The sequence below is a fragment of the Hydra viridissima genome, unplaced genomic scaffold, assembly GCF_058129835.1.
Source record: "Hydra viridissima isolate aposymbiotic clone 2 unplaced genomic scaffold, HvirCarnegie_v1 scaffold_13, whole genome shotgun sequence".
NCBI lineage: Eukaryota > Metazoa > Cnidaria > Hydrozoa > Anthoathecata > Hydridae > Hydra > Hydra viridissima.
In genome coordinates, this window is record NW_028324312.1 from 5,730,353 (window position 1) to 5,743,343 (window position 12,991).

General features: G+C 30.5%; 1 protein-coding gene across 1 annotated transcript in view; it reads left to right on the top strand.

The window, feature by feature from the left end:
- LOC145194688 (uncharacterized) overlaps positions 1–8,303 on the top strand; it is a gene marked incomplete at its 5' end in the record, with an annotated part of 55,074 nt that extends 46,771 nt beyond the window's left edge. Inside the window, 18 exons of the mRNA XM_090070001.1 lie at positions 1,332–1,379; positions 1,497–1,691; positions 1,792–2,001; positions 2,087–2,212; positions 2,380–2,565; positions 3,274–3,411; positions 3,574–3,708; positions 4,640–4,807; positions 4,900–5,040; positions 5,242–5,376; positions 5,582–5,719; positions 6,342–6,530; positions 6,697–6,819; positions 6,917–7,033; positions 7,172–7,336; positions 7,434–7,595; positions 7,847–8,113; positions 8,232–8,303. Of these exons, the coding sequence (XP_089926127.1) occupies positions 1,332–1,379; positions 1,497–1,691; positions 1,792–2,001; positions 2,087–2,212; positions 2,380–2,565; positions 3,274–3,411; positions 3,574–3,708; positions 4,640–4,807; positions 4,900–5,040; positions 5,242–5,376; positions 5,582–5,719; positions 6,342–6,530; positions 6,697–6,819; positions 6,917–7,033; positions 7,172–7,336; positions 7,434–7,595; positions 7,847–8,113; positions 8,232–8,284 (2,696 nt within the window). The remainder of the gene's footprint in view (positions 1–1,331; positions 1,380–1,496; positions 1,692–1,791; positions 2,002–2,086; positions 2,213–2,379; positions 2,566–3,273; positions 3,412–3,573; positions 3,709–4,639; positions 4,808–4,899; positions 5,041–5,241; positions 5,377–5,581; positions 5,720–6,341; positions 6,531–6,696; positions 6,820–6,916; positions 7,034–7,171; positions 7,337–7,433; positions 7,596–7,846; positions 8,114–8,231) is intronic.
- Positions 8,304–12,991: the final 4,688 nt, after the last annotated feature.

Here is a 12,991-nt window from a genome sequence, read left to right on the forward strand (position 1 = left end):
ACAAGTCCCAGGATGCTCTGAATACTGTAGGAAATCCAGACACAATGGGAATTGTAGCTTGTAACAACTGGAGGACAAGGAGTTTGACTTGTTATTTTTAGGTCTTTAAAACAGTGATAAGCAATTGGGTAATATACTGCTTATCACTGAGAATCATAAATCATCTCCTTTGCGCTCTCCTCTACCTTCCCTTAAACTATATAACTTCATGATCCCCCAACTCCCGACTTAAATTGTCTGGCACTGTGCTGCATATTTTTAGCAGAAAGCTAGGCGTGCCACCACCAAGCACCAAAGAGTTGCTCCACAAACAGAAAGACTGTAAATATTCAATTAACTTCGTTTCTCCGGAGAGAGAGAGTATTAGAAAATTAGTGATTGAAGAAGCTGTTAAACAAAAATAAGAACTTAATGAATCTCTCAAGGGACGCTTTGTGTTTCTTAACAGAGTGAACTATTTTGCAATCAATGTTTAATTCTTTTTTGAAAAAACTGAAGCAGTTACCAAGACATTGGCAGTAAAAGACACCAAAGCTAATCACACCAGCGAATTTCTCCAGGTCTTAGTAGAAAAGATTCTTAAAGAATATGAACTTAAAGAAGAACAAGTTCTTTTATATTTGAAATATTGTCCAACTGACAATATTTCAAACATGATTTTGACAAATTCATAATGTTATTAGCGACTGCATAAGAGTTTATTGCATAACAAGAGTTCAGAAAAATTGTTTGTTCAGAAATTGTTTTCTAATAAATATTGTTTAAAGCACTAAGTGGTTGGATTATTTGTATCATAGTGATGAAATAGCCAATATTGACATTTTACTTCAGTATATTTGTTGTTACAAATTGGTTACTTATATAGGGGTCGGAGTCGAAGTTGGAGTCGGTCCATCATAAAATCAAGGAGTCGGAGTCGGAACAGCAGCTTACCGACTCCACAGCCCTGGTTGTTATACTTATTGCTAAATTATCTGTTAAAGCATACAATTATCAAACATGCTTGAAATTATATAATAAGAAAAGTATTCAATGTTTTAACATTCAAAAAAAGTTCAGCAAACAAATTGAGTAAAAAGCTCAATAATACAATTTGATTAAAGTAAAAGTATTTCAAACTTGTAATATTGTCTCAAACGAATGTATTAATCTGCTGATGACCTCTAAAAGCTGCATTATGATGTGATCAAACCATCTATGTTCAATCTTTCTGTCCCAATTTTAGTGAGTGATTAACTATGAACTATGAATTAGATCTTTAATTGCCATCTCTGTGATAAAAATGAAATAAAAAAGTTTTTTTTTAAATATTTGTTTCAATTGCTTCGTAGTTTGTTCAAATGGATTTCTATTCAATGCTCAATCTGGTTTTTGTGAGGGTAAGTTTGATATTTTTATTCTTCTACTTGTATTCTCAAACTGAAGATTTGTACTTATTTAAGCTTTTACTATTAATAGCAATGTAGGTGCTTTAAGCGTGTTTATTTTTGTGATAGCAATAAAATACTGTCCTGCATCTTGTGGAGGAAATAGTAGTGGTTGCATCGAAATCGATGATGCTACACGCAGGAAAGCTTGGGTTGGGGCTAACTTTTATACTGCACCCAAATATAAGTGTCTTTGCAATAAAGGATACTCAAATCCGCCTATAAATGGTGATTATTCTAACAGAAATTATGAAAAATGCGAAGGTATGTTGATATCATTGAAAGAGTTTTTTTGTTCAGGTTACTGACTTTTATCATAAATATATTAACTTAGCTAAAACATTTGATTTTTCTTTTTTTAAAGATCGAAATGAATGTGCAGATGTTGATAAAGGTGGATGCAATAAGACTGAGAATGTTACAAATCCAAACTCTGCGTGCTATGGTGTGTTTCAATGTTATGTAAATTCCTCCAATTTGCCGAATTATGGAAAAGTCTGCTTAAATAAAGTTGGCGGATTTGAATGTGGGTGTGATGTTGGATTTAAAAGTAGCGCTAATAATACATGCGAAAGTAAGTTGATGAAATCTTTACTGTTTACACATGTGTATTTGACATTTTTTAATGCAAAAGTCTATCCTCAGTTTCTTTTTTCCAGGAATAAATCCTTGTGATAGTAATCCTTGTCCAGGCAAATCAGTTTGCAAACCAGATTCACAAAATCCTCAACTGTATACATGTTTTTGTGACAGCAGCAATGATAATTCTACCGGTTTGTGCAGAGGTGAGAAAATGTTCTCAGCAGTTGAAAATATTGTTTAAACTTATCTTGTATTTTTTCTTTCATCAAAAGAGATTGAAAACTAAATGACTCAGTTTAGGTGTATAAGTTAAAGCAGAACATTTTTTCATCAAGTTCGATGTGTAAAGTTTTTCTTTTTTTACTTTTAGATCCTGACATGTGCACAGGAACAAGTAATTGTGGAAATGTTAAAAACTCATATTGCAATACTACTGGTTTGGGCACCTATGAGTGTGTTTGCAAAGATGGGTACTATGCACTTCCAGGGACGTTACAAAATGATAATGCTGCTGGTATTAATTACACTGCATTACTGTTCCCAAGACAATGCGAAGGTATTTTTTGTTTAGAAATTTTAAAATTTTTTTTCTAAGCAGAGTAAGAATGCAAACTTCAACCCAAACTTTTGTTCATTCATCCATAAAACTTAGGCTTTATTCATTATTGGTATTTAGAGTGTTTTTTTTGTTTTTAAAAGTTTGTAACTTAATAATGACTATATTGTTAGGACAAATTCAGTTTTTACTCAATTACTTGCTTTAGAGTTTTTAAGAGATGTTCTACATATCTTACATAAGTAAACACCACAATAAATATGGAGATGCTCTAGTTTTCTCCATAATGTTTTTTTTGGTTTTAAATAACATTGTTTTGCTTAAAGTAAATCTTACAAAGACTTTCTCTCCTTCACAAAACATGTTTTTTTACTACATGACCTGTATTAATTCTCTTGACAAGACTTTTGATCCTATCTATTTAGAATGGTTTGTTAATATTTAGTTTTTATGTATTACTATACATTAAGTTAGTTTTACTTATTGTAACCTTGATATTTGTTGTTTATTCTTTGTTTTAATAAGTTTTGGGAAGTTCAATTGTTAATTTTAAATTATAATCTTGGATAAAAGTGTTTTGAGTTTTTAACATATGCATACTTTTGAATCATCTTGAATATGATTTTTATAGGGATGGAGTCATTTTCTTCTTTTATTGTGAATGGATTACACTACAATAATTTAAATCTCCATTTTTATAACACTTAGATATAAATGAATGCGAAGACCTTTCTATTTGTGGTGAAAATGCAGAATGTGTGAACACTCCTGGGTCTTATGAGTGTATTTGTAATAATGGTTTTGTTGGCGATTATAGTGTAAGCAACAAAAAGAGAAAGTGCCAAGGTAAGTTCTTATTGAGAAAGCGCATTCATGTTTTGTTAAAAAAGATGCCTTTGATGTTCGGAAATTGCAAAAGACATAAAAGTGTTTTTTAGCTACTCTTTTATTTTGTTTAATGTATATGTAGATAAGGTAAATTACATGTTTAGTTGTAATTTGCATTAGACATAAATGAGTGCAAACTGAAGAGTAATGCAGCATTATGCCCAAATCAGGAGATTTGTTCTAACACTGTCGGATCGTATATCTGCGTTTGTGCAAATAATGTTAACCGTAATCCTGTTACTCAAAAATGTGAAGGTATGTTTTAAAATACTTTAAGTAGTTTAAGTATGCAATACTATGCAATACACTTTTAATTGAGAGCTAAGGCTCCCTTTAACTATTTCTTTAAATAATATTCCTGTTAAGTAGTATTGTCATTATTGTTGTTGTTGTTTTTGTTGTTGTTGTTGTTGATGTTGTTGTTGTTATTATTTTTATTATTATTATTATTTTTATCATTTTTATTAATATTAATATTATTGTTGTTGTTGTTGTTATTATTATTATTTTTTTTTTTTTTTATTATTTATATTTTTATTATTATTATTTTTATTATTAGTTGTTCTATAAATGTTTCAAGGCATTTTACTAAAAGTAGTTGTAGTTTTGGTATTACATATATTTGTTGTAAAAATGTTATATTTTGTTTGTTGTTATATTTGTTGAAGCGTTGTGCTGAATTAGCAGTTGTTGATAATGAAGCTTCAACCTTTTCATTTATCTTTGTTATTTCCAAAGTTGTTAGTTAACTTTTTCAGTTTTTCTCTGCTTGTGCTTTAAAGTACTATGAAAGGTAGCTTTTGATGTGAACTTTTTCTTCCTTGCAATAAAAAGCACCATTTATAAAGGAAATTCATTATGTTATCATTTTTAATTGAAGTTTAATATTCTCAATTTCTTTGGTTTTCTGTAGAAAGATATTAAAGAGGATTACAATGAATCTGGCAATTATATTAGAAAAAATAAACAAAAACAGTCTTTTTTATAAATGAGGCATATATAGCTTTAGTAATCACTCTTTAAAAATATACAGAACAATATATAATTTGTTTTTTGCACCAAATTGATGCTATTACTATACTATACAGTTTATATTACTATAATATACTGTATCAAGTTTTTCGTAGTCGCAATCGCTATTTGTTTTTTACATTTATTTGCAATTGTGTAAAATGGTTTCTTGTAGATCCATGTGTTCCTAATGGTGTCACTGTTTTTGCCAACCCCTGTGATCGTGATATACCTGTAGAGCGTGCTTTTAACACATGCATAAACCTCAATAATGGTAATTTTAAATGTGTCTGTCCTGATGGCTATCTAGATCCTCGAGAAGAAGACTTTTACATTTGTCGAGGTGTGTTTTGCCATTTTCTTATTTTTCTTACTTTCTAAAAAACTTTTTCAAAGTTTTAAAAAGTTGGCCATTTAATCTTTGATATTATTTAGACATAAATGAATGTGATTCACCAGACACATGCTCAAAAAATGCCCAGTGTAACAACTTTGTTGGAGGATACAATTGCACTTGTAAAAGTGGGTTCAACACCAGTACTGGTGGGAAGGAGTTACCTGGAGATCTATGTAAAGGTAAAAGCATGAATTAAAATTAATAGGAAAGTGTTTTGGAGTTGGGAAGTGTTATTTCTGTGTTGCATTCTTTTCTGTTTCTGTTGATTTTATTGTGTTTTGTAGTTTGAGTTTTTGTTTTCAGATGTGATTTATAAATCACAACTATAAATCACAATATTCCTTTAAAAGTAAAAATTAGCTTAAGCACTTATTTGATAGACATTGATGAGTGTGTAAGGAATCCTTGTTTACAACCAAACTCTACTTGCCAAAATTCGGAAGGAAGTTACTATTGTGATTGTGAGAGTGGCCTTGAACTGAAAAAGTTTGCAAATGGCAGTTACATCTGTGTTGGTATGTATTGTTATGCTCCCATCTGTTTTGTTGTCCAAATCTGAATCTTTTAAATAGATAAATAGATTTTTGTTTTTTATGTTGTTGTTCCTTTGATGGTGTTACTCTCATTCTCATAGTGGTTATGGTATTTTAGTAATTATGTAACATTTTCTAACAATAATCAATTCATCATGACTTATATATAAACTAATCTATATTACAGATATTGAAGAATGCAAAACTGGAGCATCAAATTGTGATCTGGAACACGGAAACTGTATTGAGCTTTATGGATCATTCAAATGCAATTGCAATCCAGGCTATGTAGGGAGTGAAATTGAAAATAGTTACATTTGCGAGGGTAAAAAATAATTTTTTTTTTAATTTTAAATAGAACATGTTTGTTTCTTTATTTAGTTTAGTAACGTGTTTAGAAAAGTTTCAGCCAAAAGATAAATCTTGTTAAATGTTAGTTTATATAATTCAAATGTTACTTAATAGTCATGATATGAAAACAAAATGTTTTATTTTAAAGAGATTTCATATTCCAATAGGAATGTACACAGATGTGCTTGCATGAATGAGAGGTTTTTTTTCCAGTTAAATCAATTTTCATCACAATACTAAATACAATTCATATCCTGTATTTTTATTTTACAAAAGTAATTCAAATTCAGCATGATTGTATAGTTGCCTAAAATGTTAATGAGCAACCCTGATTTACTACCATGCTCAACCATTTTTCTTATTCTGCTACCAGTTTTTCTTGATCAGAGAGGAGAAAAAGTTAATAAGTGTAATGCTTCCGATTTTATTGAATGTATCTAAAAAAACTAAGATAAGCTCAAAATGCTCAAAATTTTTGACCATGTTTCCATTTCCGTTGATTTTTTTACTTGGTTGCTTATTGCAACATTTTGTTTTTTTTTTTATATTGATTTGTGAAAAGTTCAAAAATGTTTTAAATATTTTTTTTGCTTTAGACATAAACGAATGTGAGAAGCTGCTGCTGGATGGATGTTACAGCAATGATTCTGATGTATCGGCATCGTGTCATAATGAAGTTGGTTGTTTCTCGTGCAAATGCCCCCCTGGCTACACTGGAAATGGTTTTGCATTAGGAACTAAACATTTGACTGAGCAAGGTTTGGTTGATGGGAATGGATGCTTTGGTATTTCCTTTTTTTTTTTTTTTTGATCTTTATTTTTTGTTTAATTTCTTTAATTATCTACATATTAAATGTTAATTTTTTTCGATGTTTTCTCATTTTCAAAGATGCAGTTGTTTTAACAAGCGTTCTTAATGATTTTAAATGACAATTCTGTTTTCCTTGACAGACGTTGACGAGTGCGTTCAGAATCCTTGCAATCCCAACGAGATGTGCCAGAATACCATCGGATCGTATAGTTGTTTTTGCGATACTCAGTTTTACTACGTCACAGAATACAATGAGTGTCGAGGTTTGTTGATTCTATGAATAAAGTCCATAGTTTTATGTAATGAAACTTAATCGTCTCAGGAAGCATCTGTTTCGTTTTTATGAAATATTTATTTTAGACATTGATGAATGTGCAACCAAAACTGCGACTTGTCCTCCACACTCTTCTTGCAAAAACACAATTGGAAATTACACGTGCGTTTGTGATGAGATGTATAGTGGTGCTGGTTGTGAATGTAAGAGATTGAGACTTTGTGGAGCACTTATTTTTTGTTTTTGTTGTTTTTGAGCTGACGAGTAAAAAAAGTTGTCTGTAACAGAAGCGACGTTGTTTAGTAGACATTTAGATTAAGAAACTTATGTTTATGTTTCAGTTGACGGTTACTGGAGCGAGTGGCAAAACACTGGCAATTGCAGCGCTGCATGCGGTACTGGGGTGGTTAATCAAGTACGAAAATGTCTAATGGGAAGCAATTGTAAGACATATCCAGAAGGATCTAGCCGAACTAGGGCATGTAATACAGAGTTGTGCTCAACAGGTATGACCTTTCAACACCTTCTACAGTTTGTTCTGGAAGGTGTTAAGAATTTTTCAAGTAGTATTTTTATTGAACTTTGTTGAAACTTTGTTTGCAGTTTCGGGTTTGGTAAAGAGCTGCTGGTGCGAAAACGTGACTCACTTTTTGAATTACACTGAGCTCCAAGCTTATACAGATCAAAGCAACAAAGAGGTCGATAAAAACAAACAAGCTGTTGTTGACATTTTTAACAAATGGACACTTTATCCTATAGACGAAGGTTTGAGTTCTGTTTCCTTACTGTCAGTTCACTGGAGTCATTTTACGCATTTTTTATTTACGGAAAGTTTTCTTAATTTAGGAAACATTTTTTAAAAATAATTTGTGTACTGCGTAGTGTATACAGGATTTTAATATAAAACAGTCAACATTATGAATTTGTTTTGTAGTTAACATGATGGAGTGGTATTTAGATCGTAGTAGTTGTTTTTTGCGTTTAAAATAGTTTTTATCGTGGTCTTGTTTTCTTAGGCTGTTTCATTGGAAAGCTTAACATTGGCTTGAAGGCCATAAATGATGATATCATTTATGTTGAACAGTATTTCAACACAACCCTGCTCTTGAAAGAAAGCTTGATCAAAATCATCCACTGCAACGCAAACGCGGGCATTCGTTCGTCTTTGACCGGAGCCTATAAGCACTTGCTTAATGAACAAACCCAAGCCAACTCGTTTTTGAACGATCTACGATCGAAAAGAAGCGATCTAACCAAGAAGACCGAGTATTGCTCCTCTTTCGGTAAGTTTGGGTTTTTGTTTTGTTTTGCACTCGCACAATACAATCGCGTTTATTTTTCTGTTGATCTCTATCTGTCTTGTATCCATTCGCGCAAGTTTGTGTTTGTGTTCTTTTGTAGGTTGGCTCGATACTCTTTGGAATTCTGTTTCAACCGCTTTAAGAAGAATTTAAGAGTTTTGAAAGTGCCTTAGTTTATGAACGTTTGCTGGATCACAGTAACGTAAATCGCACTTCTGAAATTTTAATTTCGTCATGTTTTATTATCCGTAGTTATTGTCTTTGTGTTTAAATTTTAATTCATTCTGTGGGAATTTATTATTTTTAATTTTTATTTCATGATAGCTACTCCTTTTCTGTTTTACTGTTCAGTTTAAAATCTCTTCGTAGTTTTTGCTATATTTTTATTTGCTATATTTTTATTTGCTATAATTTTTGATATACTTTCATATGACCATATATATATATATATATATATATATATATATATATATATATATATATATATATATATATATATATATATATATATATATATATATATATATATATATATATATATAGTTGTATTTTATTTAATATTTTTATCATTTACTATCAATCTTTCTTTTCAATATTTATATCAATAGTTTGATGACGAGCAAACCACTTTTTGTGTTCGATAATTTACGTAACATCTTTGCACTTTTATAGTTAATGAGCATTGAAAAAATTACCTTGATTGGTAAAAAAACAAATCTGGTTTTATTTCTATAAAAAATAAACCTGTGTTGGTAACCTGTAGTTTATATAACCTGTAAGTTTTACCTTGAAATATGTTAAATGTTCATTTTAAAAAAGAGTTTAAAGAGTAAGCTAGCTCTCCTCCTCCGTAACAAAACACAACTGTAAAATAAATTACTTTTCCAGGAAATAAAAATAGTTTGAGATTAACTGTTTTAATTTAAAAACTTCTATTTGATTTTTTATTGATTTGCAATAGTCTTGTTTTGTTCTCAACTGTGCGATTCTCTTTTGACCGTTTTTTTTTTTTTTGTAAGAAAACAAAACAGTATAAAAATAATTAAAACAAGATAATTAAAACAAGAGGAACTTTTAACTCATCGTAGGTAAAAATTGTAGAACATCACTGCAATTTTTATTATGAATTGCTCATTACGAATCTGGGTTTTAACTTTATAAGTTATAAGTCTGGGTTTTTAACTTCTTAAGGAAGATGTAATAGTTTTTAGTAGAAATCTTCAGTAAAATTGTAGCTGAAAGACTGCAGAACGGCATGTAATAAAAATAATAGCGTTTTCAATTTAAATAGATTGATAGATAGATTGATTGATAGATTGATAGATAGATAGATTGATTGATAGATTGATTGATTGATAGATGGATAGATAGATAGATAAACAATTAAAACAAGTGTACATTATTGAAACCGTGAGATGGAGGTAGCAAAGGCTTATGGTTTGGGGGTACTTTTTAGGATTTCTTGGGTTAGGACCACTCTATCGCATAGAAGGCAGAATGGACAAATACATATAATTCAATTTTGGAGAATCAGATGTTACCTTTTGTAGATAAAAATATACCTCTACGGTGGATGTTCCAACAGGACAATATTCCCAAACACTTTAAACTCTTCCATGTCATCAAAACTTATTAAATCGTGGTTTGATACAAGTAAAATCACTATGCAATGCATTGCAAAATCTCCTGACCTAAATCCTATTGAAAATATATTAAAACAACTTGATAAAGTACGTTTGCACGATAGGTTCAAAAATCCAAAAGAATTGTATAAGGAACTTCCAACTGCCTGGTCACAACCAAAACAAGTTCAAATTGACAAACTTATCGAGTCAAACTCTCATAGATGTATTAAGGTTATTAAGAACAATATATATGCCATTAATTTTACTGATCTTATCTGCTTTTGAAGATATTCGCTTAAAAGTTTCTTAAGTTTCTTTAGTTGAAAATAAGTTTTTTATTTCTTTTTTCGTTATATTGCTTTGTCAATATTTATCTGTCTTGCATAGAAAATGCTGATGTAATATCAAAATAGTTGGTAATGTACTATAAGTTTTTTGTAAATCTCAATACGTGTTCTCTAAGTTTTGGTGTAAATTTTAATGAATCATTTTCTTTTCTAAAGATGAATAATTATCAATTTTTTTTATATTTGACCTCGATATATGTCTCGTAGACATGAATAAATTACTTTACAAAAAAAACGTTGATGTGTAGTTTGCATTAAACTTTTCTTATTTTGAAATAAAAAAAAAGTTGCTATAAGAACGTACGCAATATTTTCCATAAAAAAAAACAAGTTAAGTTTTAAATATTTGAAAGGAAATTTTTATTGTGAAACTTCGTTTTACTGTTTTTGGAAAAATCCCATGATTTATGAGACAACTGGTCTTCTTTCCTTTACTCTCCCGTATCTCACAAAAGTCTTTCAGATATCTCACAAAAGTCTTTCAGATTTTTTTTCAAATGCCAAGAGTAAATTTAGAGATATTACCCATCGCAAAGAAACGAAAGCAAAGAAGGTCAAACTGTGAGTTTAAAAAAAGTAACGAAGACTAATCACGAAAAAGAAAAAGAAAATAAACTAAGATATATAACTAATAGAGCATAAGTTGGACAAGTTATTTGAAATATTTGTAAATGGAAGGGAAAGACTCCACTCTGGTTTTGATTAAAAATTCACTGAATGAATGGTTTCATCAAAAGATCATAGAAAAATAACCTTCATAGATAAAAAGTGACAAAATTGGCTGAAAAAAAAAGCATTTAGTTTTTTGGCTGAAATAGCCGGTGCCGAAAACACATAAATATATCAAATGTATTTAAAGATCTCTAAACTCGTTAAAAAAATTCTTTTGTGTACTTTTGCCTGTAGGGCGATTTTGCACCGTTCAGACAGAACATTTTTGATGATTAAGCAGTAACAATAGGTCCTTATTTTTGCCTGTTTTAATTTTTAAGTACAGAATAATCGATTTTATAGATTATTTTATTCTTCTAATAAAAAACCCTTCACTGATTTCCTTTTTTTTTTTAGCTTTAACAAGTGGTGTGACGCGACAAGAAAAAAAAAAAAGTTTTCTGGTTCTGATTATTTCTTAAGTGTCACTTTTAAAACGGTATGTTTTGATTACAACGATCTAAGTTTTTCAGCCAAAATTATTGCCACAGAATTGTTCAACTAAAAAGTTTGGCGTGTGCTTTCAGGTGGTGAGGTGAAGAGACTGGTACTAGCTTTAAAAAGCTAGTACCAGTCTCTTCACCTCACCACCAAAGGCATTGATAGCTCTTTTTCTATGACTTATCGCAAAATAATGTCATTCCAAACTTTTTAACTGACGTTCAGACAAAGTTTTATGGAGAGCTGACAGTATCTTGTAATTATTGTATTGAAAAGACGGTTAGTCAGTAAATATGGTTAACTTTTTCCAACCAGATATCTAAGTTGACATTCATAACACTCACATTTTGTTGTGAGCAAGATAACCACTGACAACAGCATAGCTCTGTGTGATCACATCAAGTAGCCAGATAACTGCAGTGTAGATTACTAACATATTGCTAACCCAATTAGTACTCTGGACTTTATTTTGTTCTTTAAGTAGCAGGTTTTTACTAAAACCAATCAATAACATAAAGACTCTTCAAAAAAAGACATCGGCTAGATAAAAAAGACATCGGCTATATAAAAAAAGATATCGGTTAGATAAACACTTAAAGAATAAAATTTAAAAAAGTTATTCAGCATCTCATCTGAATGATTACTTGATCGGTTTCTGTGTTTGATATGTTTGATTGAAAGTGACGCAGATAATTTGGTATAGTTGGATTTTTATAAGTTGAGCAAATATTTTTTGAATAAGAGATTTGGTACTATCAATCCATTGTTAAAAACACATCTCGGTACCAAACTGCTGAATCCAATCTTGACAAGTAGCTGAAAATGTTTTAATCTCACACACAGTAAACTAAAGAATCTGGACAGACATTTTGATCTAGAACTTTCTGCAATGCATCTACTAGAAACTGCGTATTTGCATGAATAGCATAGACATATATTTTAGGAGAACTCACGCTAAAGTTTAACATTGTAAGGAAGTAGAGTGGCAATTTTTGAAAATTGAATTGCAACAGCAGGCTGATCATTTTGAAATAATGCGAAGTCTTCTTTGAGTGTAAAAAGAAGATGACAAGGCTGCTTCTTTTCACGAATTGTTTTGCAAATTGTGAAATCATTGAGAGTTGAGGCCTGTCGTGAGATGTCATCACGAACATAAAAACTAGACACCAGTGACTCGCAAGCCTTCTTCTTCTGTTCAAACTCCAACTTTGGGTCAACATTAATGATGTGATTACATAATGTTGGATTGTGATACGAGTGGAATAGTTTTTTCATGTGAACTTTTAATCGCCTCTTATAATGGATCCAAATCGGAGTAAAAGTATGCCCATTTGTTGTGACTTCATTAGCTAGTTCGAGGGTAATTACTTTATTTAAAATCTTTCAACTTTAATTCATAGAAGACAATAAAGACTTTCTGGAATGGTAATTGCTCATTGGATCCTTAAAATATTTTGAGAACCTCTTATTCAATTTTTATAATTTTAGAAATTATTTTAAAGCAAGTTTATCTCCAAATATAGTAAAGCTTTTAGAAAACATTATCTTTGAGCTGATCATGATAATTTTAAAAATTTCGTACGGACACTATGAGCTTTTGGACGAAGTTTTTTTGTAAAATTTCGTGACGTCACACCCCTAAATCGGCGACATAGATTGATGTATGCCGCAATTTTCCCCTTCTTACGCAGTTCATGTTTCACAGTTATCCAAAATTTTTCATTCGGACAAAATTT